Here is a 27,473-nt window from a genome sequence, read left to right as displayed (position 1 = left end):
GTGCCATGTTAATCCTGTCTCTGGTGCCATGTTAATCCTGTACCTATCTCTGGTGCCATGTTAATCCTATCTCTGGTGCCATGTTACCTATCTCTGGTGCCATGTTAATCCTGTACCTATCTGTTAATCCTGTGCTATCTCTGGTGCCATGTTAATCCTGTATCTACCTCTATCTCTGGTGCCATGTTAATCCTGTATCTATCTCTGGTGCCATGTTAATCCTGTATCTATCTCTGGTGTCATGTTAATCCTGTATCTATCTCTGGTGCCATGTTAATCCTGTATCTATCTCTGGTGCCATGTTAATCCTGTATCCTGTATCTATCTGGTGCCATGTTAATCCTGTACCTATCTGGTGCCATGTTAATCCTGTACCTATCTCTGGTGCCATGTTAATCCTGTACCTATCTGGTGCCATGTTAATCCTGTACCTATCTCTGGTGCCATGTTAATCCTGTACCTATCTGGTGCCATGTTAATCCTGTACCTATCTGGTGCCATGTTAATCCTGTACCTATCTGGTGCCATGTTAATCCTGTACCTATCTCTGGTCAGGGGCAGTGGGGTAGCCTAAAGGTTTACCGTCCGCTTGTCACGCTGAAGACCTGGGTTCGATTCCCCACAAGGATAAAATGTGTGAAGCCCATTTCTGGCTTCCCGAGTGATTCCTGGAATATTGCTGGAATATTGCTAAAAGTGGAGTAAAACCATACTCACTCACTCTGGTCAACATGTTAATCCTGTACCTATCTGGTGCCATGTTAATCCTGTACCTATCTCTGGCGCCATGTCCTGATCAGCTAGTGCTGACAGCTACTGTGTGTCACCAGCTGGGATTCTGTCAGTTGTCTGTTACACCAGCGAGCAGCCAGTCAACAGTCAGTGGTGATTTATGGTGAATGGCATTGTTGCTGGGTTTTCTTGAATAAGGTTAATCAATAACGTAACTTGAATATTCATAGAGTTTAGATTTAAGTGACACACTGATACAAATATAGCCGGGGTTACCATGATCTTAGAGCAAAGACAGGGTAGTGAAGTGTAGTCAACCTACAGTCCCACTGTGTAGTGAACTGTATCAGGTGTTGATGTCACTTAATGATCAGTAACATAAACCAGTCTATCCTACCATCCTCCATGTGGATAAGCAATGGCAGATGAGGATTTAGAAAAGATAACAGTCTTTTAATTTTAAAGAGGAAGATGGGGGTGAAGAAAATGCACATATTAACCGAGGGTCATGATAACTGACCCAAGATGCAGATTCTGGGGATTGTCCGCATCCCACTTCACCCACTAGGAGCATCTGGCTTCACCCTGGCCACATCATGATGTACAAGTAGACAATCAAGTGGTTATCTGTTGTAACGTTTCTGTAGTGGCTACCCATCAGGCAGGGGTGATCAATGGAATCAAGCCTTCCACTCTACACGGATGACTACATGACTTCACCTGTATTGTCAGTAGTATTTCTCCACGTACATATCTACATTCCCTACACTCAATATCCCCGATGTGCCATGACAAATCTCATCAATCACCCCAATGGAATGTACTGGCAAATCAGTCATACTATGCAGACAGATATCAATTAGGTTGCCAGCATATCTAATTGTTCACATATCTCACATTCAATCATGCAGAATTTATTGACCAAATGTCTATTTACAATAGCACATAGCAGTGTGAAAACACAAGGACAGCTGGATAACATGATGACAGCTGGATAACATGTTGAGTGAGTGAGTTTAGTTTCACGCCACTTTTAGCAATATTCCAGCAATATCATGGCGGGGGACACCAGAAATGGGCTTCACACATTGTACCCATGTGGGGAATCAAACCCAGGTCTTCACCATGACGAGCGAACGCTTAAACCACAAAGCTACCCCATCGCCTTGGATAACATGAAGTTAGCTGGATAACAGGAAGACAACAGGAAGATGACAGGAAGACAACTTTATAGCCTGTGTTTTTAGAAGTTACTTATAAAGTCAGATAATGACATCATCACAACTAACCAATAAAAAGAAAGTAGAAATAACTCCAAAAAGTTTTTTCATCATTCAAACTTGCCAAAGGATTGTCCACAATTTTGCACATAGGTTACATGTGTGGCACATTCAAAATAAATTCAAACTAATTGATTTATCTTGCTTTGAGTACCTAAACAGTCATGTGTAAAAAAATAACACCCCGAAACTACACGAGCCCAGAAAATAACCAACATTTGTTCAAAAAGGGAGCAAACTTTCAACACAGGTCTGACGGACAGTGTGTATCTCTTCGCATCCACATGCAAACATTTTGATCGTTCAGTGCAAAGACAGACTTCGACATTGCACTGTCTGGAGTGAACTGGACAAAATATGGTTTACCTACGAGTGTCATATGACAAAATCTAAACATAGAGTCCGGCAACAAATTGTACATTCAAATCTGAAGTAATAGGAGTCTACATACCAAGGCATTGTTCCCCTGCCAATTGTAAGCTGACATGCATGAGTTCTTGGCTACCTTACATCACAGCATACAGGAGGATTTCTCTTCATGTATTCATAGGCTATTGTAACTGACTTCATTCAGACATGATAAAGACATTTTTTTCGTTTGAAAGACTTTGAGTAAAGCATATTATTTACATCCTAATTCCTTATTAAGAAATTATGACGGACAGGTTTGACACAAGCCATATCAAAGGCCTGCCTCTGCGCTGCACTAACTTTCTATGAAATCTTCTACAATGAATTTGGAAAATACTCAATTCTGATTGGTCAATCAAAGGTTTCATATCACAACAACCACCATTGACTGAAAAGGCTATTCTGACTGCCTGGAAGCTCATATTTATACAACAAATTAAAGGCTACTTAATGCAAAGTTTCTGGTGCAAGTTTTCAAGTATGTACATCAAAAGATGTTGCTGAAAAAGGAAGGCTACAGAAACTGTCTGAGAAAGTATGGTTCAAGTTTAAGAGACAACAGTGAGCTTGAAATTTGGCAACTTTCTAAACTGTCCCGAATGTGTATCTCACTGAGGTGAAGTGCAGTGTAGAGTTAAACCTTGCAAAAATTGCCTCATTTTCTTCTGGATCACCAACTTGATGTTGGCTATTATTCAGTGTACGCAAGGAAAGTATAGTCAAGGTCTTCTCTACCTGAACTAATAAGCACTTAACTCAACCAATGCTTCTTCACTCAATAACACTTTACACTTTACACTTTACATTGTCATGGAAGAATGGATATGAGATAGGTTTCCTGCATATTTAACCACGCTAACTTATAGATATCTCCTCGTTAAACAACAATACATATATAGCTAACTGTATCTGCCTTTTTCTATGATGATGTCATCAGCGTCTACTCATTACAAAGCATCAATGAACTATGCCTGGGGACACGGGGCTGGGTCGCATCTAACTGACCCATGAAGATCCAGGTTAGAATTGGTCTTCAGTAACCCATGCTTGTCGTAAGTGGCAACTAATGGGATCGGGTGGTCAGGCTCGCTTACTTGGTTGACACATGTCATCGTATCCCAGTTGCGTAGAACGATGCTCATGCTGTTGATCATTGGATTGTCTGGTCCAGACTCGATTATTTACAGACCACCGTCATATAGCTGGAATATTGTGTTAAACAACAAACCAAACAAAATCAAACCTGGCCTCACACAGTGTCACTGGACTGGGCCCAAGGATGCACTCTACACAGTCTAACACTATACGAACACACAACATGGAGTCTTTACACAACACCCAGTCATTGACATCCAATCTACATCAGGACCAATATGCAGCAGCAGTATCAACACGGGACTGACACATCCCCGTCACAAGACTCATACAACATTGATGATGCTGGCGGGAAGCTCATCACTCCATCATAAATCTAAGCCAGGATTATGATTAATTAATTCAACAAAGATAACAAAGTAGTACTTTGAAATTTCAGTTCAGCAAAAGGAAGTTACAAGCACAAACAAACATGAAGACCAAGTGGTCTTTATCTACCGGTACTACCTATCCGTATCCTTGTGGTTCTAATACAAGACACACTAGAATCAACATCAGGGAATGTAGAAATCTGCTAAGTAATGTAATGAAAAAGTATAAATACTTGATAATTGAATTCAATCAAATGAGATTTAAGGACATAATTTATGTACCTTTTTGTCATCTGTTTGCATAAGAACTATAAAAAGAAGCATCGTATCTCAAATCATTTCTTTCATTGTGATACTGATAGGCTGCATTACTTGACACAGTGTGGCCACCTACAAGACAACTCCAGATTTCAGGGTCCATTGTCCCATAAGCTCAAAGCAGTGATATACATTTTTTATAAAACAGTAACAATCAGATGATAGATATCTGTGAACAAATTCACATTTTTATAAGAAAGATTACATTGGTTAACAATCGTCTTCAATATAGTTCACGAGTAAAACCGTATCCTCCCAATTTCCTAGGAAGTAACTTGTTTGTGGATTTTTCTTCTTTGTAAAATATTAAAAAACCACCAGGGCAGGATTTTTAGCCAATTGTAGTACACCATCATGGAGTACAACACCAGGGAGGTTGTAGCCAGACTACACTACAACTGTTGTACACAGGCAGCTCATGCTGATAACATAAAGGCTCACACAAGGAATCCAACAGTACTCTCGTAACTGATGGTCCATTATACAGGCTTACTGAAGCAGGCAAAGTCCCGTAATTTATGATTCTAAGAAGACAATAGATATAAATAATTAATCATTTCCAAACATCACATGTTACCACTTAATTTACATACACCGGAAATAAGCATATTAAAGTTAACAGCAAAACTGAGGGCAGGGAAGCTGTAGTGATTGCCAGTGATGTAGAACTGATATTGAAAAGATTGGTTCATGAATTATTGCTGAAAATATGTTGGACTGGTCAGGACAGATTTCAGGTCTCTGCCTTCATGCAGAATTAATGACGCTGCAAGGCAGGTCTAATAATTGCAAAAATTGTTGTCAAGGCAACATTGGTCTCCATGACACCTTGAAATATGACACTGTCAAAGCCAATTTCAATTTACCACTGTGTAAGGAAAAACTATCTTTGTCCCAAATTTATGATATATTTATGAGAGATCACAAAAGCTGCCAGATAAATATGTAACAGCTGTTCAGGCTTTGCTGGATGACAATGATGATTCTTCATTTTATATGAAGAGCTGTTGTCAGCAGAACATTACTAATACCATTTGTGCACGATTTGTCAGTAGCATTGATGCTTGGTATGAGTCAGTCAGCCTCAACCAAGTTGTAAATACAGTTCGCATTTACGTCTTTGGACAAACTAACTTGATCTTCCCCTATACATTTGTATCAAGTTTATTTCCAGGGTAGGGCAGTTCCGTTAGTTCCGGCTCCAACAATATTTTGAATTTAGAATATACTTAGGATTGAAGTGGAAAGGTGTGATAAATAAATATAATAATCATAATTTTGTAAAGGTGTGATTGCACGTAACTCCCAAGGACAGGGCCACATGTATTATATACAGGTGTTTGGAAAGGTGAGGTTTGCACATCTCTGAATCCCTTTCAGTATCTGCCAGTAAGTGACATAACTTCTACGAATGATTGACAACTTTCAACTCTGGGACGCTGATCAACCAATCAGTTGAATCGAGGTTCGTATCATAAAACATTATGAAAATCAGAAGGAAAATCAGGATCATTGCCCTCATCAAGTTTGACAATACTAATAATGTTCACACCTTTTCAATACAATATTTAGTACTTAATATGAACAGATATCAAAACATTGACTCTCCTAAATGTTTAAGTCATCAACAGACAAATGATTCAGAGTTTTCTTCTGGAAGGATGATCTCACACAAAGAGACAGACAAGACCATCAGAGACTTTCAACAATGTTGTATGCAGAGTAAAAGATATGTCTCAATTTTGATTGACAATTTCTTTGTTCATCCTTGTTGTCAAACATCAGTACACCTCCCCATGCTCTAAATGATGATCTAATGACTGCAATCTACCATTACTGTTAACACACAGCCATTGATACCTGCAGTGTCTGCACCATGAAGCCCTGATGTAGTCGAGCAGCTTCTGAAGCACCATCAGCAGGAACCAGCAGAAAACATGGCCACATCATGGAATCTGATTACCAGGCAATTTTAAGACAGACTTAATCTAGTCAGCAGACAAAACAACGACTATTACCCACCGCACATCAAAGGAAATCCTGCAGTCAGGGGATTAGGTCCCCTGTTAAACCTCATGGATAACTTAATGGACTGGACACAGACAACCAGCAGGATGTAAACTGGTATATTTCAGAGAAGCCTTTAGTAGTGTTGTGCCAAAAAGGGAGAACAATGTTACCTGTGTTTGCCATTTAAATAAATGAAATATCAATACACATTAAAAATATAATAACAAACAAAAATCTATCAAACATGGCCTGATGGAAAGCAGAACATGCAGGATACCAGAATCACTCAATCATTAGCTCAGTCAAGCGCCAAATAATGGTAACATTATCACCACATTATGTCGGTGGGATATCAGCAATTAATTATAGTTCTACATGACATGCAAGACAATTATACTCCACATAGGAAACAACCATCAGAACTGACGTTTTTAAATAATCATAGACATTTATTGTGAAATACAAGATATTGTCTGAATGTAAACTACCACAGAGTTAGCATACACATTAATATCCGTTTTCTGTAAATACACCATTTCACCACAGTGTTGCAAGATAATTACAGCCTATAGCACATATATCATATGTGGGTGCTGACATAAATCCACAATAACAGAACTTTCATTCACAAACATAATCACCATCTTAGTATGTCAAAATGGATGTGATTTTACTTTTTCAGTCATCACAGTCATCATGACAGGTCTTTGAAGTCCTGCCATGTAGCTGGAATATTGTTGAGTGCAGCATAAAACTAAACTCACTCACTTTTTGAAAGTCATATTTTTCTTACTGCAGGATACTGGGATTAAAAGAAATCAAAAGAAAGAGTTCAACTCTTTAACTTGAAGTTATGGTTATCGTTACCGTGTTATCAATGTTATAATTTACTATCATTCAAGAGGGATAAACTGTTTTAACACCAAACCAACTTGTAAACACTGTGCATGTACCATCATGCATGTACTAGTAATTGTAGTACACGTGTTATTACACATTTACAGGTTACTGATCATCCTAAATATAAACCCACAGCAAGCTGTTGCTACCACAGCCTGTCTTTCAGATTTAGGACATAGTCTATTTATTGCCACATTGTTTACTATCCCATGACAAGTGTACAATGTGTACAAGTACCATATATCACATGATTGACAGTTACATACGTGTATATGTCCACACGTATCACATGATTGACAGTACTGCCTTGAGTCCTCACACTGTAATGTGAGTCTGTGGTATGTGGAAAAATCTGTTTTCACAGATTGAAATTAATACCACGTTTGTTGTTCACCTTGTGTCAGAACAAGACTAAATTTCTTTAGTCACAGCGAGTGTGACCCAAATCGGGTACGATGTCGATATAAATGTCCCTTTCTGGTGTCATGACACGAACAGCCGACACCGAAATGTAAGTGACTTATGCTCAACACAGCTCTGTGAGGTCAAACAGGGCTAATGGGATTGGGTCGTACTGGGAGGGACAACAGCCATTCAAACACCTTACAACTACACTATCGCAACCTATTTCACACGCTTCTTGTAACAAGCTTGTTGGGGATATTGTCTTATCAGCTTGAGTTTTCTTTTGTGAAAAATATGCAACATTGTTTGTGTAAATAAGCTTGTTAGTGGCCCTGCTATATTGGTGTGGCTGTTGACTGGACAATACAGACAATAATGTGGGGAATTTTGTCAACAACACATTATGTCACAGTAAGATTCAGTCACTCAGGTTTTCTATGTATAGATTCAACAACAAACAATATCACTGTTTATCAATCAAATGATCTATATCTTCTCTATATGATGACGAGATGAGATGTTCATGAGAATGTATTGAGCGAGGGTTTCAAAATCTGTTGGGGGAAAACGCCATCCATTAAAAATGGGAGTTGTCCTGATGTAAAACCCAGCGGCCATTGTGACCATTGGATTCACGTTTTGGTTTGTGCCAAGGACACAGGATATACCAAGATGTAGACAGACTGGGAGTGGTTCAGTACAGCGTGTCATGTCATGTCATGTGACCAGTTCATCTGGTTGTCATGTCATGTCGAGTTCACCTGGTTGTCATGTCCAGCATGTCATGTCAGATCCAGTATGTCCCTGTAGACCATCTGACCACACCCACATGGATTCCGACAGGGGACAGATTGATGTCCTGGTCAAGCCTCCTGTATCTAGTATCTGTCCACTACATGCAGGGGAGTGCCCAGACTGCTGGATGTGCTGGACTGGGGTGGGAGGTGGCAGGGAGGCATGTTGGAAGGTGGTGGGAATGTCAGGTATGTGCCTCCTCATTGTCTAGAGTTGTGAGGAATGTGGTCTGTGATTAGTGTAGCTGGGGGTGTTACAGAAGGAAGTCTCCTCACATCAGGGGGAGAGCCAGCTAAAGTCAGTGGACAGTGATGAGTGTTTAGGGTTCAATAGTACATTGTCTTAAAGATGTATACAAATACAGTATTTGCCAATAGTACCTGAAGGGCACAATACATGAAATAGCAGTTCTGCTATGTCCATGGAAAATAAGATTTTACTTTGCCTTTATTCCGTGTTATGTATAACGCAGGGGGTCATCCATGGACCCCAAGACGACTGACTGTAATTTAGAAAAACATAACTAGACAATTTGCAAAATAATTACTTTTCTAGGAGAGCAGCTTTCTAATATAGAGCCTACACCCTTCAAACACAGTCTAGAGTCTGAAGGTGAAACTGCAGTATACCAGAAAGCAAATTAGTATTTATAGGGATAATTACAGCTGGGTGTTTGGTCAAATGTGCTGCAGTCATAACTGGTCGCCCTTCAACAGCCAATGAATGGAATGTATAAAGCTTCTTATATTTATCTGACATCCATATTTCAGTGTCCAGACACACTTCTCCATTCGATTCTTGTACGTCTGCTGCTCAAATATACAGAAATCCTGTCTGTCATGAACACACCCATTACGACTTGGACTAGCATCCAACAAGACGTTTACAACAGAACTTACTATGCAGTTGTACTACCAATCATTTGTTATTTAAAGAACTCAACTTGATAACTCCGAATAAATCAAGTAGTCTCAGTTTCCACATATCTCACCATGACATTTGAAAGGAGATTAATAATTAACAGGAATCAATGTTTTCTCTTTCAGCTTATCATTTAAGACAAATATTTGTCTATAAGAATCAAGCTTAGTCGTATTAGAAGAAGTAAACATGTACCACATGATCAGTCAGGTTGTATTTGGGTAAACTGAAAACTAGATCAAAATCAGTCGATCACACAACCAAACTACAATAATCAAGCAATTAAATGCTGTTAAAGAAGCAATTATTTTCACCTATGAACAACTCTTTATGCATGACATGGTATTTTCCCACAGGTATTTCAAAGATATCTCTAAATGGCAATCCAACCAACTCATAACCAATTGTCACACCGGATAGCACAACATTGTGCATTCAACATGAGACTGTTCCCAGCAGGAAGCCTATCTCTCAGCTATAGACAACCCCAAACCATGAAGTATCACTCTCACCACAATGCTTGTCAGCAGTTAACACCCCCAGGGTACATAAATATTTACGATCCACACATCATTAGAATTATATTCTGCATACACAGTTCACACCTTGTTCGACTAGAAGGCATCACGAAATAAACATAAGACACGCATGTTTAAACGTTCCTCACCTGCTGCAGCCCAGCTCTCCAGTACAAGCCTCGATCTCTTTATATCACGCTGGATGTTGTCTCCTCCGGAAGTCTTGAACTTGGTATCCAATACCTGAAACATAATATACAAAAGTCTCAGTTCATTTATTCATACACACATTCTTGTGTCCACAAGTTACATAAAACTCAAGATTTGAAATACACAATGAGTTTTAAAGGAAACAGTTTCAAGCTGATTAAGAAATAAGTTGTCATCTGATATGACCAGATTAGGAAGGGCATGTCCAGTACGAGTGCTGGCTAACATCAGCAAACATGAACGACATATTCATAATCCTTCTCTGTAGAGAGATCATGTTCATGTTTCAGATATTATCCGTCAAATATGTGCCCACGACACGATGTATTTAAAACAAATATGGTACCATGATGTAAACTTTGCTGCATAACCAAGAGTATTTGTAGTTGTGGACAAAATGTCCTCCAAGTGATCTTTAAGGAACTAGATTGTCAGTGGTTTATGCTAACATTTGCCTAATGTAAATAGATAGTTCATGTTGCTGACAATCTTTGTAAAGAATGACGGCGGGCAGTATACCAATATGACATGCATCTGGATACCAAAGTAGCAAACTAGACAGACAAAAGGAATCATATTTCAGAGGTTCACTCACTCACTCACTCACTCACTGTACAGACAGATGTACATTCAGCGAAACAACACAAAGTACACAAGTCAAACTTATGTATACTTCTTGTACATATGATCAGAAAATAGCATGTTAAAGTCATTTTATGTCTTGTTACAATCCTGTATCAAACACACCAAGACATATGGGCCTTGTGCTAGAACATAGTATCCCCACACAACAATACTTGCAACAAGCCTGGGATCCCTTCATTTGCCCGGAGAGCGCGACACCTAGAACCCAGGTGATGACTACAGTGTACAGTGAGTGAGCGAGCCATCCCGGGATTCCTCGGCTGGATGATTCACATGTTATTTGAGTAAATCTAATATTTCTGCATATCGACTGCTGCAGATATTAAAAATGTCATGTGTCAGGTAATAATGGGACCACATATTATCCATGGTAAACAATATGTTAGGTCCTGACACTTAGAGCCTCACGCAGTGAAAAACACTGAAAAACAGTCAGCATCTGCTGAAGAACAACAACAAAATTGTGCATCATATATATTGTGGGGCGGTGGGGTAGATTAGTTGTCAAGGAGTTCACTCGTCATGCAGATTCCCCACATGGGTACAATGTGTGAACCATTGCTGATGTCCCCAGCCGTGATATTGCTGAAATATTGCTAAAAGCCGCTTAAAACTAAACTCACTCACTCACTCATTCCATAGCCTGTGTCACAGTCCCTGAACCACATTATTTCCCCTACTTACAGCCCTTTCTTCCAAGCAAAAGCCCACAATTAAGCAAGTCTGGTTTTTCACAGGTTCAGAATCTCCCATCTCAATCGAGTTCCTTTTCAATTGAAATGGAGTATTTGTTTCTTTGCTAATTCTATATTTTGAGAGACTAAGCATGAGTCTCAGTTGTATCGGTACAGCCAGGTATTGTTCACGTCAGCGGACGTCTCCCTGGCAGGTGATACAGAAAGGAGGTCCGTCATCTCCTGGAGGCAGGTGCGACAGAGAACACTCCCGGGTCCCTCTCAGATACCATCTTAGATCATGTCTGTCCTGAACTGTCTCACCTGGGACCCACCTCTCCCAAACATCAAAGGTAATGACAGGTGCCCTCAGGTGTCCACAGGTGTAAATATCTTCCTTTTACTGGTCAGTCTCTCAAAAACTTTACCTCAGAGTTGTGGAATGTTGTGGATTTTTTATCCTATTCACAAATTCCTTTTTTTTTGCTCCTTTGTGAATTGCAGGAATTTGTTTAACCCCTAAGCTGACAGAGGTTGTGGTACTCATTAACTGAACACCTGCTGAAACTGTAAACACCTTTACTAATAAAAAAGGATAGATGAGGCAAAGAGAATAATCGAGGGTTGTGATGGGTGTTTGATGAGCCCAAGGCACCAACAACACTCTCATTATTCCCATAGTAAGTTGCAATGGTCTTACCCATGATCAGCAAACCTGTGGTCAGCAGAATGGACACTGGCAAAATGATTTGAATTGATGTCATACAGTTTCAAAATCAGACAACCTGAACAATTTGGTCTCTCAGTCTCACAAATACTCAATTACCCTATGAGAACAAACTCCTCATCAATAAACCTGAGTTGTTCCAGGAGGTGTGCAGATGGACATGGTACAGTGTCTCCTCTATGCTGTCAATGTGACCTTTCTCTGATGAACTGGTTGTTTTTGTTATGTACATAAGCTGAGTATAAGCCATGAGAGGAATCTGAAACATCACTCTACTCCAATCTTACTCCGGCTTCCCCAGGAATCTGTCCAGGATTAAAACTTGTTAATATTTCACAAGGAATGTGCCTCTCATATGCAGCAGGATTCAGCTGACCTGATGATCACACTGATTCACAGCAAGTTACTAGAAACAGGATTGTATGTCTATTAGAAGGGAAACATATTAAGAATATCATACTGGTGTATATAGTACAGTATACTTGTGCATGCAGAAACATCATACTGATGCATGCAGAACATCATACTGATGCATGCAGAACATCATACTGGTGTATGCAGAACATCATACTGCTGCATGCAGAACATCATACTGGTGTATGCAGAACATCATACTGGTGTATGCAGAACATCATACTGGTGTATGCAGAACATCATACTGCTGCATGCAGAACATCATACTGGTGTATGCAGAACATCATACTGGTGCATGCAGAACATCATACTGGTGCATGCAGAACATCACACACGTGTATGCAGAACATCATACTGGTGTATGCAGAACATCATACGGGTGTATGCAGAACATCACACAGGTGTATGCAGAACATCATACTGGTGTATGCAGAACATCATACTGGTGTATGCAGAACATCATACTGGTGCATGCAGAACATCATACTGGTGCATGCAGAACATCATACTGGTGTATGCAGAACATCATACTGGTGCATGCAGAACATCATACTGGTGCATGCAGAACATCATACTGGTGCATGCAGAACATCATACTGGTGCATGCAGAACATCATACTGGTGCATGCAGAACATACGGGTGTATGTAGAACAGCATACTGGTGTATGCAGAACATCATACTGATGCATGCAGAACATCATACTGGTGTATGCAGAACATCATACTGGTGTATGCAGAACATACGGGTGTGTGTAGAACATCATACTGGTGCATGCAGAACATACGGGTGTATGTAGAACATCATACTGGTGCATGCAGAACATCATACTGGTGTATGCAGAACATCATACTGGTGCATGCAGAACATCATACTGGTGTATGCAGAACATCATACTGGTGCATGCAGAACATCATACTGGTGTATGCAGAACATCATACTGGTGCATGCAGAACATACGGGTGTATGTAGAACAGCATACTAGTGTATGCAGAACATCATACTGGTGTATGCAGAACATCATACTGCTGCATGCAGAACATACCGGTGTATGTAGAACAGCATACACGTGTATGCAGAACATCATACTGGTGCATGCAGAACATCATACTGGTGCATGCAGAACATCATACTGGTGTATGCAGAACATCATACTGGTGCATGCAGAACATCATACTGGTGCATGCAGAACATCATACACGTGTATGCAGAACATCATACTGGTGCATGCAGAACATCATACTGGTGCATGCAGAACATCATATACGTGTATACAGAACATCATACTGGTGTATGCAGAACATCATACGGGTGCATGCAGAACATCATACTGGTGCATGCAGAACATACGGGTGTATGCAGAACATCACACACGTCTATGCAGAACATCATATTGGTGCATGCAGAACATCATACGGGTGCATGCAGAACATCATACGGGTGTATGCAGAACATCATACTGCTGCATGCAGAACATACGGGTGTATGCAGAACATCATACACGTGTATGCAGAACATCATACTGGTGCATGCAGAACATCATACGGGTGTATGCAGAACATCATACTGGTGTATGCAGAACATCATACGGGTGCATGCAGAACATCATACTGGTGTATGCAGAACATCATACTGGTGTATGCAGAACATCATACTGGTGTATGCAGAACATCATACTGGTGTATGCAGAACATCATACGGGTGCATGCAGAACATCATACTGGTGTATGCAGAACATCATACGGGTGTATGATGTCATACATCTGAACTTAATAATAAACCTGGTTGCTATACAGAGTCTAACCACTGTCTCACACACACACACAATTATCCCAGAATCCGTGGTTATTAAATAACATTGCCACTCAGGCACTGAGCAATATATAATTTACCCTTAGCACTTGTATGGAATAATTCATAAACTGATATCACATACTGCGCCATGCAGGTAACAGCTGTTGAAACAATGGCGTACAGCATGACACTGTTTCAGCAGTTTCAGGAAATACATGATTGTGTGTGCTTCACAGATATAAGTCCTTTAGTATGTCTGCTGATATTTTGGTAATGTGAAAGAGTAGGTGTGAGTAGGACGATCCATGAGGAGACCTGCACACCCAGTACCATCTGGTGTTCTCTGCACTGTGTCAGTGTGAACACTGTTGTATACCAGAGTCTGTAACACCAGCTGACAAGTGACCTTTAAATGCTTGCATACATCCTCAGAAAACCAATATCCATTTAACGTTGACATTCTGTGAAGTAGGTGAGAGTGTTCCCGGAGCTTGTGAGACGGTAGTGTTTACCTGGCTCCACCATGAGTCATGCAGCACTACATGGTGACAGAAAGACTAAGGCATACTTAGCACTTTAAAACATCTCGTTTGCCTAAACTAATCATTACTACAGATCAGGCATTTCCTGTGAATTCTGATGAAAAAAGGTAATGTGTTTATCAGCTTTCCATGATAATGTGTCAATCGTACACAAGTTTGGTCGGTTTATTAGTGAGAAACAGTTTCATCACCAGCCAGGTCTACTTAGGGTCCTCTGTCACAAGGGAACTCAACCATAAGTGAGTGAGAACACATTGATCATGTAGCTCACCTATATCATGCGTGTCTGTAAATATCCAGGCACTGGAAGCAAAGACATCTTATGCCATGGGATCCCAGTCAGCACCTGCACAACCCTTTCAAAGAAGGATTCAGACAATTGGATTCCAGTTTGTCAAAGACCACATTGTCAGTTTAAGTTTTTATGACGGATATCAATGAATAATTATCTCCCCTAAACAGCAACATATTCTCACTTTCTTATATGGTATTAATGACAGCATGGTTGAACATCAGCTTGTGTGACTATGGACCCCGTCACATCTGGAATTGCCATATGATCAAACCAACGGAACTGTGAAAGCAATCACCATTACAGACAGATAAAACAAACATTTGTACACAATTTTACCAATGAAAAGATGTGGCTTGTTTCACACACATTCACAACAGTGACCTCCAAGTGCAAATTGTTAGATGCCACAGCTCATGGCCATGGAGTTGAATGACCAACTCCTGTAGTTATACAAATATACAAAATCATTATCTTCATCAAGAGAAATATCACTTCACTGTGTTTGTGATACAATCGAGAAAGATCAGAAGGAAAAGATTTAATACATGCTCTTTTGTTTCTTCTCATGCTAAACTGATTAGGATCATTTTGAGCACCACTCTATCAATATCAACTTTAGGGACCGTTCATAATTTATGGCTAGGGGGGGGGTGATGATGATTTTTATGGAGAAGCATGTACAATGTGAATGACCCCCCCTAAAATTCATGCACAAAATAAGTTACCCCCCTGCATGTCATGTAGAAAGTCAATGACCCCCCTCCCCTACCCATAATTTCTAAGCATAATTTTAAGCATATTTTTATGTACAAATTTGATGACGAACCCCACCCCAACCCCCTAGTGCGTGTGTACAAAATTGATGACCACCCTAGCTCGGCAGAACAAAATGGGTGACCCCCCCCCTTAAAATCATCATCCCTCCTTCTTCTCTCCCCCGCCTCCTTTTAAATTATGAACGGTCCCTTATCGAGTCACTTGATGAAAGGAAGTTTCAAACCACTGGCTGAGATGTAAATCATCACCCCCTTCACAATCGGTGAGACTTTGATGAACTATACCCTTTATGTATGGTTACTCTTAGAGAGACATTAATAAACCAGGTTCCAGGACTCTGAGCTGACAAAAAATGCCTCTGTAAACAAGAACCCATACAGGGCCCCTGATGACAAGAAGCCTTACAAAGCCCCTGAAGCTCATTTGACTGCCTGAAGGTGTGAGTGACAACTGTAAGCGTTCATCTACACCGACAGCTCGCTAATTGCTGGAAGCTACGGTAACATGCTGCTGGTCTCTGTTTACCACACAAGTCAAAGGGCAAACCAACACTATGCAGCACACAATGTAAGTAAACTGGACATGTACCACCGGACACCTTTCAGAACCTCACAGATCACTGGTCAGAACCTTGCCAATACAAAAACGCCAGCACAGGGACATGGTTGCAGCATTTAAGTAACAATCAACATCACCCAGTATTAAGAGGGCAGCTAATAACGGCAAATTATTTCTCGTTTTCCTGCCCTATTATTAGCAACCCTTGAAGGAGAGTCATCACCTTGATGGCATGACCGAGTACTGCGTCGGTATTTTAACCTCACTCACAGACTCCATCCACCTCATAAACCTGTTTAACAAGTGAGAGACAAGTACCTACTTTTACATCTAAGTGCTTCCTACAGTGATTCATAAGAAAAGTATTAATGTGACTGTGTTTCCTAAAAACACGCTCAGCTGCTCTCTCCAATAAAGCAAAGGATATTTCTGGACATGACAGCTGAAGCAATGGGCCTTGCAGAAAAAAACATTGCATTAAAATAGACACTGTTACCCCTAAAAAATGTATCAAGACATGGTTTGATCACAGATGAGACAAGGGAAACCGCAACTGACAAAAAGAAAAATAAGCCACTTGACTTGTGTGGGGACATTAACTAAGGACTACCAACCAGCAATGATGGTAACACCGTTATGTTCTCATGACACACATTACTTACATAGGCCTCCTACAGGAGACAGTAAATTTACTAGTGTCTGAAATGACTGTTTCACACAAAAAACATCTTACATTATCTTAATAAAATGTAATAGAAAGGAGCATTAAGAGACTTTCTTTCATTCTCAGAAACTACATCAATCTAAATTGGCCAAACGTTACATACATGCATGGAGTGTATTGGATATACTTGTTTCGGGGTCTGTATGAGAAATTATGGATGTAGTATTAAGATACCATTTTCTCTTTTCATACAAATATAAAAATAAACATGATCGTGCAGACAGTGAAGAATCTTTGCTGACTGTTCTAAGTAACATTCCTGTTGACTACTGAATTGGTCTTGCAATGGTATTTCTAAAAGACATAGTTTTTAGCATGACAACATTTCCACTGCCTGACAATTATCGAGTAAACCTACCAGTTCCTCCTTCGGTCAGGAGAAGAAATAACACAGGACCAAATGTTGGTCACTTTGGTGAACAAAGAATGTCAGAACATGAAAGTTGAAACAGATGTATTTTATGAAAGAGAATGACAATATAAATCAGCTGTTTAGAAATACCATTGCAAGACCAATTCAGTAGTCATAGCAGTATAAATAAAAAACAGCTGGAATCTAATCTCATGGATTAACAACTATCTCCAATTATGACAAATGACGCTGTGTTTCTACTGTCAACTATATCAAGGTGAATCTGCATTGCATGTATAAAGTTGCTCCAGGGCCTAATACAGATCCTATCCTCCTGACAACAAATTGACATATCACCAAACCTGATATGATCCATGCTTGGTATTTCAACTAGATGTCGGTGAGGTAACATCATTACTCATATCTGTCCAGTCAGACTAGGAATTATCTCCCCTGATTGTCTTAATCTCCCCCAGAGGGCATGTTATGCAACCTCCCATGGTGCACCACACAGCTGAATAAACTTGAAGAAAACTAGTCTTGTTTGTTATTGTTCTCTACAATGGTAGCTGATGTACAATAGGTCCAACTCTTGGTGCTTGCATGCCTTGATCTTTTTACGGATTGATCTTTTGTTGCTTTGAAGATGATTGGATGAGATCTCAATCATAAATATTTTTATAATCATCTTTGAAGTTATGTGTCAAGTAATTATGTCATCATCATTAAGGAATGTTGCAGTGTAAAGGGATCAACATACTGGCCATTAGTAGCAGGACACTTGTACAGGACTCTACAGTCCTAGAAGCCTGTCAATATACAAACACTATCAATCATTTCATTTCTGACTGGTAAAACATTGCTGAGGTTCATTAATATGTACGTAAGAAACCATACGTCAACATTTATCAATATATGGAACTGAGGAATATGAATAACACAAAATTGACCAGTTGTAATTAATTAGGGACTGTTCGTAATTTATGAATGGGGGGGTTGTGATAGTTATTTTAAGGGGGGTCACCCATTTTGTTTTGGGGAGGTAGGGGTCATAAATTTTGTACACGTGCATTGGGGGGGGGGGCGGCATTGATTTTTACATGACATGCAGGGGGGTCACTTACTTTGTACATAAATTTTGGTTGGGTTATTCACATTGTACATGCTTCTCCATTAAAATCATCATCACCCCTACCCATCAATATATTATGCACAGTCCCTAATAAGATTACTACAAAAGCTGACACAAGTATCCTTCATCATGAACAGTGTATATTTTCTATTTGGTATTATTTAGCTATTCAGAAGCAGAAACATAACCCATGAGACGTGACTAGATACGTCCCTCTTACAGCTGTGTACAGCAATCTATGTTGAGAGGCAGCAACTCTAACACGTCTACGTTTTACCGCACTTGTCACCACTCGAGTCAGGTAAACCACAAACATTTGGCAGATTTAGTGTCATGGGTTAGATTATTTGCGGTTACCCCGATCTGTGTAAGACAACCCACTGTGATAAACATGATACCCTTGAGAGTAGGTCGATTTCAACACGATAACCCCTGGTAATCCAAAGGGTGGTGCTGTGACCTACTCTGGTAGCTATAACAGGTAGGTATGGCGTATGACAAACATAGTGTCACTGTGTGCCATGTATTAATAGTCTGCTGAGTAGGACTGGTCAATTAAAGGGGGTTGGGCTGCTGGGTGGGGGTAGTCAAATAATGAACTGACACAGCAAACGTGGGAGAGGGTCATCTGAATTTACCTTTGGGGCACTATTTACAAGAAGACACAGTTGTATTTTATTTTTGTCAAATAAATAGTGAGTGAGTTTATGTTTATGCTGCTTTTAGCAATATTACAGCAATATCACGGCTGGGGACACAAAAATGGGCTCCACACACTGTACCCATGTGGGGAATCGAAAATGAGTCTTCGGCGTGACGAGCGGATGCTTTAACCATTAGGCTACACCACTGCCCTGTCGAATAAATAGAGTACATATAAAAACATTATCATATACGGTCTGGTCATTTGTTATTGGGAGTGGGTGTTTCATACAAAATAATACCTGAGCTTGTTTCGGTTGGGGTGGTGTGATGTGGTGTGGCTGTTACTAGCGTTACAGGAAACGTCACATGAAACAGGAGAGGGAAGCATGACCCACCGGCCCACCATAGAAACAAGGCCAATCCATTTGGCTGCAGGATTCCTGAGACAATGATTATATAACAAGTTTATGACTTTTTTGTGGAACTAGTATATCTGAGTTGCTCCCTGACCTGTAACAACAACAGTCAACTTCTATCTTGCACACACACTCACAGTGGATGCTCAGGTCACACACGGATAAAAGTTAATCTTGAAAGTCAATCAAGAACAGGTGAGTTTTAAGGTGCAGATGGAATTGTGAAGGGCTTGGAGGTTGTCTCAGCTGTACATGGAGTGAAAGTCTCAGGACTGAAGGCATTAGTTCACAGACTTGTTTGATGGACGAGTCAATAGGAGTTTACATTCATACCTCAAGATCTTTAGAGTGTGACCTGCTGGACAGGTCAAATACATACTGTGGAGCCGCCACCACCATATCTGTTGTACATGCAGGTAAAAGACAAACCCATTGTTACATACCCGGGAGATATAAACTCTTCAAGTAGTCCAGCCCCTGCCTCATGGCAGTCCACAGTAACGAGACCTCATTTGGAAAATAATTAGCATGAACATCCTTCCAATCACCAGCAAGCCATTAGGTGCAAGTCTTATTTTGTTAAGCCAGTGGCAAGATTGGTGTAATATTGATAGTTTACAGGGAAAACATGACACCACTTAGGTCTCAATGATGGCCTGCCAACCTCCCTTCTTCCCCCAAGGGACCTGTAACTCTAGCCCTGACTTGGCGGCACTGTCTTCTCACTGCTGACTGGGAGGGCATCTTGCCACACCGGGAGACAGACTAACAACTAGTCTCTGATATGAACATATTTTACAGAAAAAAAAGTTTATAGTAAAAAGAATAAAATATAATGAAAAGGAGACTTTCTTCATTTCCTGAAGCTGTGGAAATCTAGACTTGTCACATTTTCTAGAATTGCATGGGCTCTCTTGGATTTATTTGTTTCAGTCTGTATGACAGACTAGGAGACAGTTACATCACCACATTACCATGGCAACAAACTAACATCACTACATACAGTGACCATGGTAACCAACCATTACAAGCCTTAACCTCAATACACTACCATTGCAAGAAAGGAGGAATGCATTTCAAACATTATAAAACTTTTCTTCCCTGAACCCAGACAAGTCCCCTTCTCAGAGGAGTTGTTGACATTGAAGCCATGAGCCTCTCATCTTCCTCCAACACGTGTCATAAACAGACTGGACAGACCAACTATTAACACCATGTTAGTATAAACATCACAGCTTGTTGAACAGTCTTATGTCAAACACCAGCCATAATAGGCAACCATATGTCTGAACACTGCTCTATCATGAATGTCATGATGCTGTTAGTTTCTGCTGAGACCATGTACCTGGATAGCAAGTTGAAATACTCTAACAACATACAGCTCTTGTATACACATACCAGTATGTCAAGAACAAGCATATACATACAGGTATAGCAAACATACACACATACTGGTATATCAAACACTTATACACATACTGGTATATCAAACACTCATACACACATACCAGTATATCAAACACTCATATACACATAACACTCATATACACATACTGGTATATCAAACACTCATATACACATACTGGTATATCAAACACTCATATACACATACTGGTATATCAAACACTCATATATACATACCAGTATATCAAACACTCATATATACATACCAGTATATCAAACACTCATATACACATACTGGTATATCATACTGGTCATATCAAACACTCATATATACTGGTATATCAAACACTCATATACATACTGGTATATCAAACACTCATATACACATACTGGCATATCAAACACTCATATACACATACTGGTATATACTCATATATACATACCAGTATATCAGTATACACTCATATACACATACACATACTGGTATATCAAACACTCATATACACATACTGGTATATCAAACACTCATATACACATACTGGTATATCAAACACTCATATACACATACCAGTATATCAAACACTCATATACACATACTGGTATATCAAACACTCATATACACATACTGGTATATCAAACACTCATATACACATACTGGTATATCAAACACTCATATATACACATACAAACAGTATACGGTATATCAAACACTCATATACACATACTGGTATATCAAACACTCAAACACTGGTATATCAAACACTCATATACACATACTGGTATATCAAACACTCATATACACATACTGGTATATCAAACACTCATATACACATAACACTCATATACACATACTGGTATATCAAACACTCATATACACATACTGGTATATCAAACACTCATATACACATACTGGTATATCAAACACTCATAACATACTGGTATATCAAACACTCATATACACATACTGGTATATCAAACACATACACACAGTATATCAAACATCATATACACATACTGGTATATCAAACACTCATATACACATACTGGTATATCAAACACTCATATACACATACTGGGTATATCATAACACTCATATACACATACTGGTATATTCAAACACTCATATACACATACTGGTATATCAAGCACTCATATACACATACTGGTATATCAAACACTCATATACACATACATACTCATATCAAACACTCATATACACATACTGGTATATCAAACACTCATATACACATACTGGTATATCAAACACTCATATACACATACTGGTATATCAAACACTCATATACACATACTGGTATATCAAACACTCATATACACATACTGGTATATCAAACACTCATATACACATACTGGTATATCAAACACTCATATACACATAAAACTCATATACACATACTGGTATATCAAACACTCATATACACATACTGGTATATCAAACACTCATATACACATACTGGTATATCAAACACTCATATACACATACTGGTATATCAAACACTCATATGCACATACTGGTATATCAAACTACATACACATACTGGTATATCAAACACTCATATACACATACTGGTATATCAAACACTCATATACACATACTGGTATATCAAACACTCATATACACATACTGGTATATCAAACACTCATATACACATACTGGTATATCAAACACTCATATACACATACTGGTATATCAAACACTCATATACACATACTGGTATATCAAACACTCATATACACATACTGGTATATCAAACACTCATATACACATACTGGTATATCAAACACTCATATACACATACTGGTATATCAAACACTCATATACACATACTGGTATATCAAACACTCATATACACATACTGGTATATCAAACACTCATACACATACTGGTATATCAAGCACTTATATACACATACTGGTATATCAAACACTCATATACACATACTGGTATATCAAACACTCATATACACATACTGGTATATCAAACACTCATATACACATACTGGTATATCAAACACTTATATACACATACTGGTATATCAAACACTCATATACACATACTGGTATATCAAACACTCATATACACATACTGGTATATCAAGCACTTATATACACATACTGGTATATCAAACACTCATATACACATACTGGTAATTCAAACACTCATATACACATACTGGTATATCAAGCACTCATATACACATACTGGTATATCAAACACTCATATACACATACTGGCATATCAAACACTCATATACACATACTGGTATATCAAACACTCATATACACATACTGGTATATCAAGCACTCAAGTATATAAACATACTGGTACAAGGTCTCTGGTTTGTATCACTCTTTCAACAAATTCGACTCCATCATTGTTTTTACACGGACATGAAGTCAAGTATTTCTACAGAAGTCTTTCCACTATAGTGTAGAAACCTCGTGACAATACAATGCTATGAATCTGTCAGTACAAGACTAACAAAAGTTTAATTATCAAGTTTCTGTAAAAACAGTGCCAAAATCTCAACAGAATTAAAGCAGTCCAAACAATAAGATATGGCTGAAGCTATCTGTGGAATGAGTCATACACCCCTAGAATTGACACAGTAATATCCCCCCTTGCTTCTTCTCATTCACCTGACAAACTGTACCTTCATTTAGGGAGCTGACTGAAACTCACTGCATGGAGAGATCCTACCTTAGCAAACTAACCCACTTCACGGACTCCCCACGCTGAATCAGGAACCTCAGTCATGTTATTTTTTCGGACAAGAACAAGGCAAAAGGTTATCACAAGTTTCTGATACAGCGATCCAAACATTGTTCAAGTATTTGTGCACAGCATGGTGGCTATAAAGAATATAAAGAATCGGAATCTATTGTAGACCATTGGAACCTAAGTTAGCCAACTCAGAGTACAGTCTATTTCCTCAGGGAGAATTTTCTCAAAACGTATTTTGTTCTGGTGATCAGTAAGTTTCTGCCAACTCTATGAGTTCCAAGTGTCTAATCCTACCTGTGCTGGATGTTGGGGTATACAAATGTGAAGCAGCTTGGCAATAATGTGAGTATCTTGCAAGGGTTCACCTGGGACTGTCAGTAAATGGGAAAAACATGTTATCTTGTACCACACTGGAACTGTTTGATGGCTCCCATCTATTTAAGTCAGGGGTATTTAGCTTCTCGTTCAGACTTGTTCTGTTTATTCATCCTGTTATCGTTATTGGTTCTGTGAACTTTGAGAAAAGTCTATTTAAACATGATTATAAACTATAACCTAATTTTGGGAAATTCACATTTGAAATTATATTTAATAACCGAGCACATACAAACATATCCCCCCTTTGTGCTGAGATTACAGATATATCAAATAGCAACAGTCTGGTATCAAATATAGTCTTTTCTTTTGTTTCCATAATGATATTCATGTTTTCAATTCATGGACTGGCCAACCCACAGTTTTTAGTACATCCTTAAAACTCAGAGAATCATGAAATAATGTGTTGTTTTTTTGGAAAATGTTATACTTTCAAATCATTTAGTTTGCACTTAATTCAACTACATAACTATATTATACACAAAAATCACAGGATCATGAAATACAGATGACACATATCTTCTGATTTCAAGTCTGCCTTAATGGAAGTACAAGCTCACACTTATACAAGGGGGGTGAATGTGTCCCCAACCTCATCTCAACCCTATGGAAGCCACCTCACTAAGCTACAGCGAATGCCTAATGTTCTGAGATAATGTTTTAGACTGCTTGACTCCATCAGTCTAACATACACTGACTGATATATCCCATGTGGATCTGTTGATGTGATCCGCACAGACCAGGTCTAAATGATCTGCAGCCCAACTGGCAGGTGGATCCAGGCAGCCGAGTGTGATACAAGGGGGTTTACAACATGTGTGATTCATGGGGGGAGGAGTTTGGGTGATTTGTGTTTACTGGGAAATGAGGATGTTTTTATTTGCTAGCTTGCACGTTCACACTTCCCTGATTAAAATTAGGCTTCAAAGTCAACTGCCAGGATTTCCATCCAATTTGTTGAAATGTGGTTTGGGAGCCTCACATAAAGTGGTCACTGATTTCAAAAGGTAATCCTATTTCAACATTCATCTATCCACCATATCCCAGGAATGAATCACTGATGGGTTTTTTCATAGCATTTGGTCAAGGCTAATGGAAAACATCTTTTAAGCATGTCACTATTTGTCAGATGTTCTGATAAAGAGGTAAAGGAGTGGAGGTAAAGGGTGGGGGCACAGGATGTGGGGTGGGGTGGGGCACAGGATGGGGGTAGATGGTAGGGGCATAGGATTCTGGATGTGGGAACAGAGGATGTGGAGGTAGTGGGTGGGGCACAGGATATGGATGTAGAAAATGGGGCACAGGATGCAGAGGGTGGGGACACAGGATGTAGAGGTAGAGGGTGGGGGCACAGGATTTGGGGATGGGGACACAGGATGTGGAGGTAGAGGGTGGGGGCACAGGATTTGGGGGTGGGGACATGGGATATGGAGGTAGAGGGTGGAACACAGGATTTGGGGGTGGGGACACAGAATGGGGAGGTAGAGGGTGGAACACAGGATTTGGGGGTGGGTACACAGGATGTGGAGGTAGAGGGTGGAACACAGGAGGGTACACAGGATGTGGAGGTAGAGGGTGGAACACAGGATTTGGGGGTTGGGGACACTGGATGTTGAAGCAGAGGAGTTTGGAGGTTGGGACATGGGGTGTGGAGGTAGAGGGTGGGGGTACAGGAGTTTGGAGTTGAGACTCAGGATACAGGGTTGGAAACACAGGCTGTGGAGGCAGAGGGTGGAACACAGGCTGTGGAGGTAGAGGGTGGAACACAGGCTGAGGGGGTTGGGAACTCAGGCTGTTGGGGTTTGGGAACACAGGATGCTGGGGTGGGGTCACAGGCTGTGGGGGTTGGGAAATCAGGCTGTGGGGGTAGAGGGTGGAACACAGGATGTGTGGGTGGAACATAGGATGTGTGGGTGGAACACAGGCTGTGGAGATAGAGGGTAGAATACAGGATGTGGAGGTAGAGGGTGGAACACAGGCTGTGGAGGTAGAGGGTGGTAGAGGGTGGAACACAGGATGTTGGGGGTGGGGTGGAAGCATTGCTAACAGTACAGGTATGGATGAAGGTACAGGTAGTTAGTCAGGAGTGGGGGTATTGGGTCAGTTGTGTATACACATGGGTCACAGGACAATTTGTAACATGAACATGAATTTAACAATGCTTAACATCTTGCATGTACCATAATTATATGTTAAAATATCATTAATGTCATCATAAAGAAAGATTCTGTTGAAATCGACAACAATATGTTTTGAAAATATTTCAGTTATATTATTTCCAATCAAAGACCAATAACAGGGTTGACAGATTCATGACAAAAGCTATGGCCTGCCACAGTTGTACATACAAGGAATCTTTGTATCAGCAGACAATACAACTATCTCTTCAATGTATGCCCAGCTCACTCACAACACCAAGAACATAGCCTTGTATTGGACATTGATCCGTAGCTGGAAGAAGCTCTATCAAATACATTCTTATATCAAATTTAGCTAAGCCTGCCAGGCTTGCCAATAATTCAATATATAAAGGGTCTGTCTATTTTGGACACGGCCAAAGTCAAATCTCCACCAATTGATGTTGCTGGAAAAGAGCTGTCCAGTCACATCAGACGCAAACCGTTTCACACAATAGACATAGGCTTCTGAAAGTATAGAACACTGCTACAGTTAGTGTGATGGAGGGCGTCTTGGTGGGTGAAACTAGAGACATTCACTGGGCATACCTGACGGGTATCCGGGCTCACACTTGAAAGGATCCCTGTTTTCATTACGTGTGTACATAGCTCTTGAAACAGGAGACGGTTTACTTCATGATTGATAGGTTGGAGATAATCTTGACAGATCAGCAACAATGACCAAAACATCTTTTTTCAGAATGTTCCCCTTTTCTTAGCTATTTTAAGATGGAATCTACAGCAAAGACGTCAGGTCAGATTTCAGCTGAGAGTTACTGTTTCAGTTTATTTACAGTTAGGTCAGACCAATTTTATTTCTTGTTTTACGGAAAATCGGTCGTATTTTGAATAAGAAAAAAACATTATTGGCCAAAAATGTAAACTTACAAGAAATGTTTTTTTAAGATTGTTTTTTGCCACATATAACTTCATAAATTGCCAAAAGTATAATAATTTTAATATTCAAAGGAATATTATTTTGACACTGGTAAAAAAAATTTCCCTCTTGCCTTTAGGTTTTCTGAGGACAAAAATTCGTAAAACAAGAAATAAAATTGGTCTGGCTTCATGAAATAAAAAAATACTTTGTGATGACTGCAATCAAATAAAAAAC

At 39.6% G+C, this 27,473-nt stretch overlaps 2 protein-coding genes across 4 annotated transcripts in view; both read right to left on the bottom strand.

The window, feature by feature from the left end:
- Positions 1–27,473, bottom strand: part of LOC124279704 — a 44,711-nt gene that overhangs the window by 9,935 nt on the left and 7,303 nt on the right. For 2 of the 3 annotated variants that reach the window (XM_046715541.1, XM_046715542.1), the window contains exon 2: positions 9,906–9,999. The gene's annotated coding sequence lies outside the window, so the exon portion shown is untranslated. Of the gene's footprint in view, positions 1–1,252; positions 1,350–9,905; positions 10,000–27,473 lie in introns of those variants that run through there. The other variant, XM_046715543.1, reaches the window with a different exon arrangement.
- On the bottom strand, positions 25,308–26,222 carry LOC124279725 (extensin-like). Its single transcript, XM_046715588.1, has one exon. The coding sequence runs from the start codon at positions 26,220–26,222 to the stop codon at positions 25,308–25,310; it is 915 nt and encodes a 304-aa protein (XP_046571544.1).

This window comes from Haliotis rubra, unplaced genomic scaffold (genome assembly GCF_003918875.1).
Source record: "Haliotis rubra isolate DU_JTF1 unplaced genomic scaffold, ASM391887v1 Scf255, whole genome shotgun sequence".
Classification (NCBI taxonomy): Eukaryota; Metazoa; Mollusca; class Gastropoda; order Lepetellida; family Haliotidae; genus Haliotis; species Haliotis rubra.
This window is presented reverse-complemented; position numbering and strand designations above follow the sequence as displayed.

Excerpts from the sequence above, each read along its gene's own strand:
- LOC124279725 (XM_046715588.1), bottom strand. The coding sequence starts at position 26,222 with ATGCTTCCACCCCACCCCCAACATCCTGTGTTCCACCCTCTACCACCC.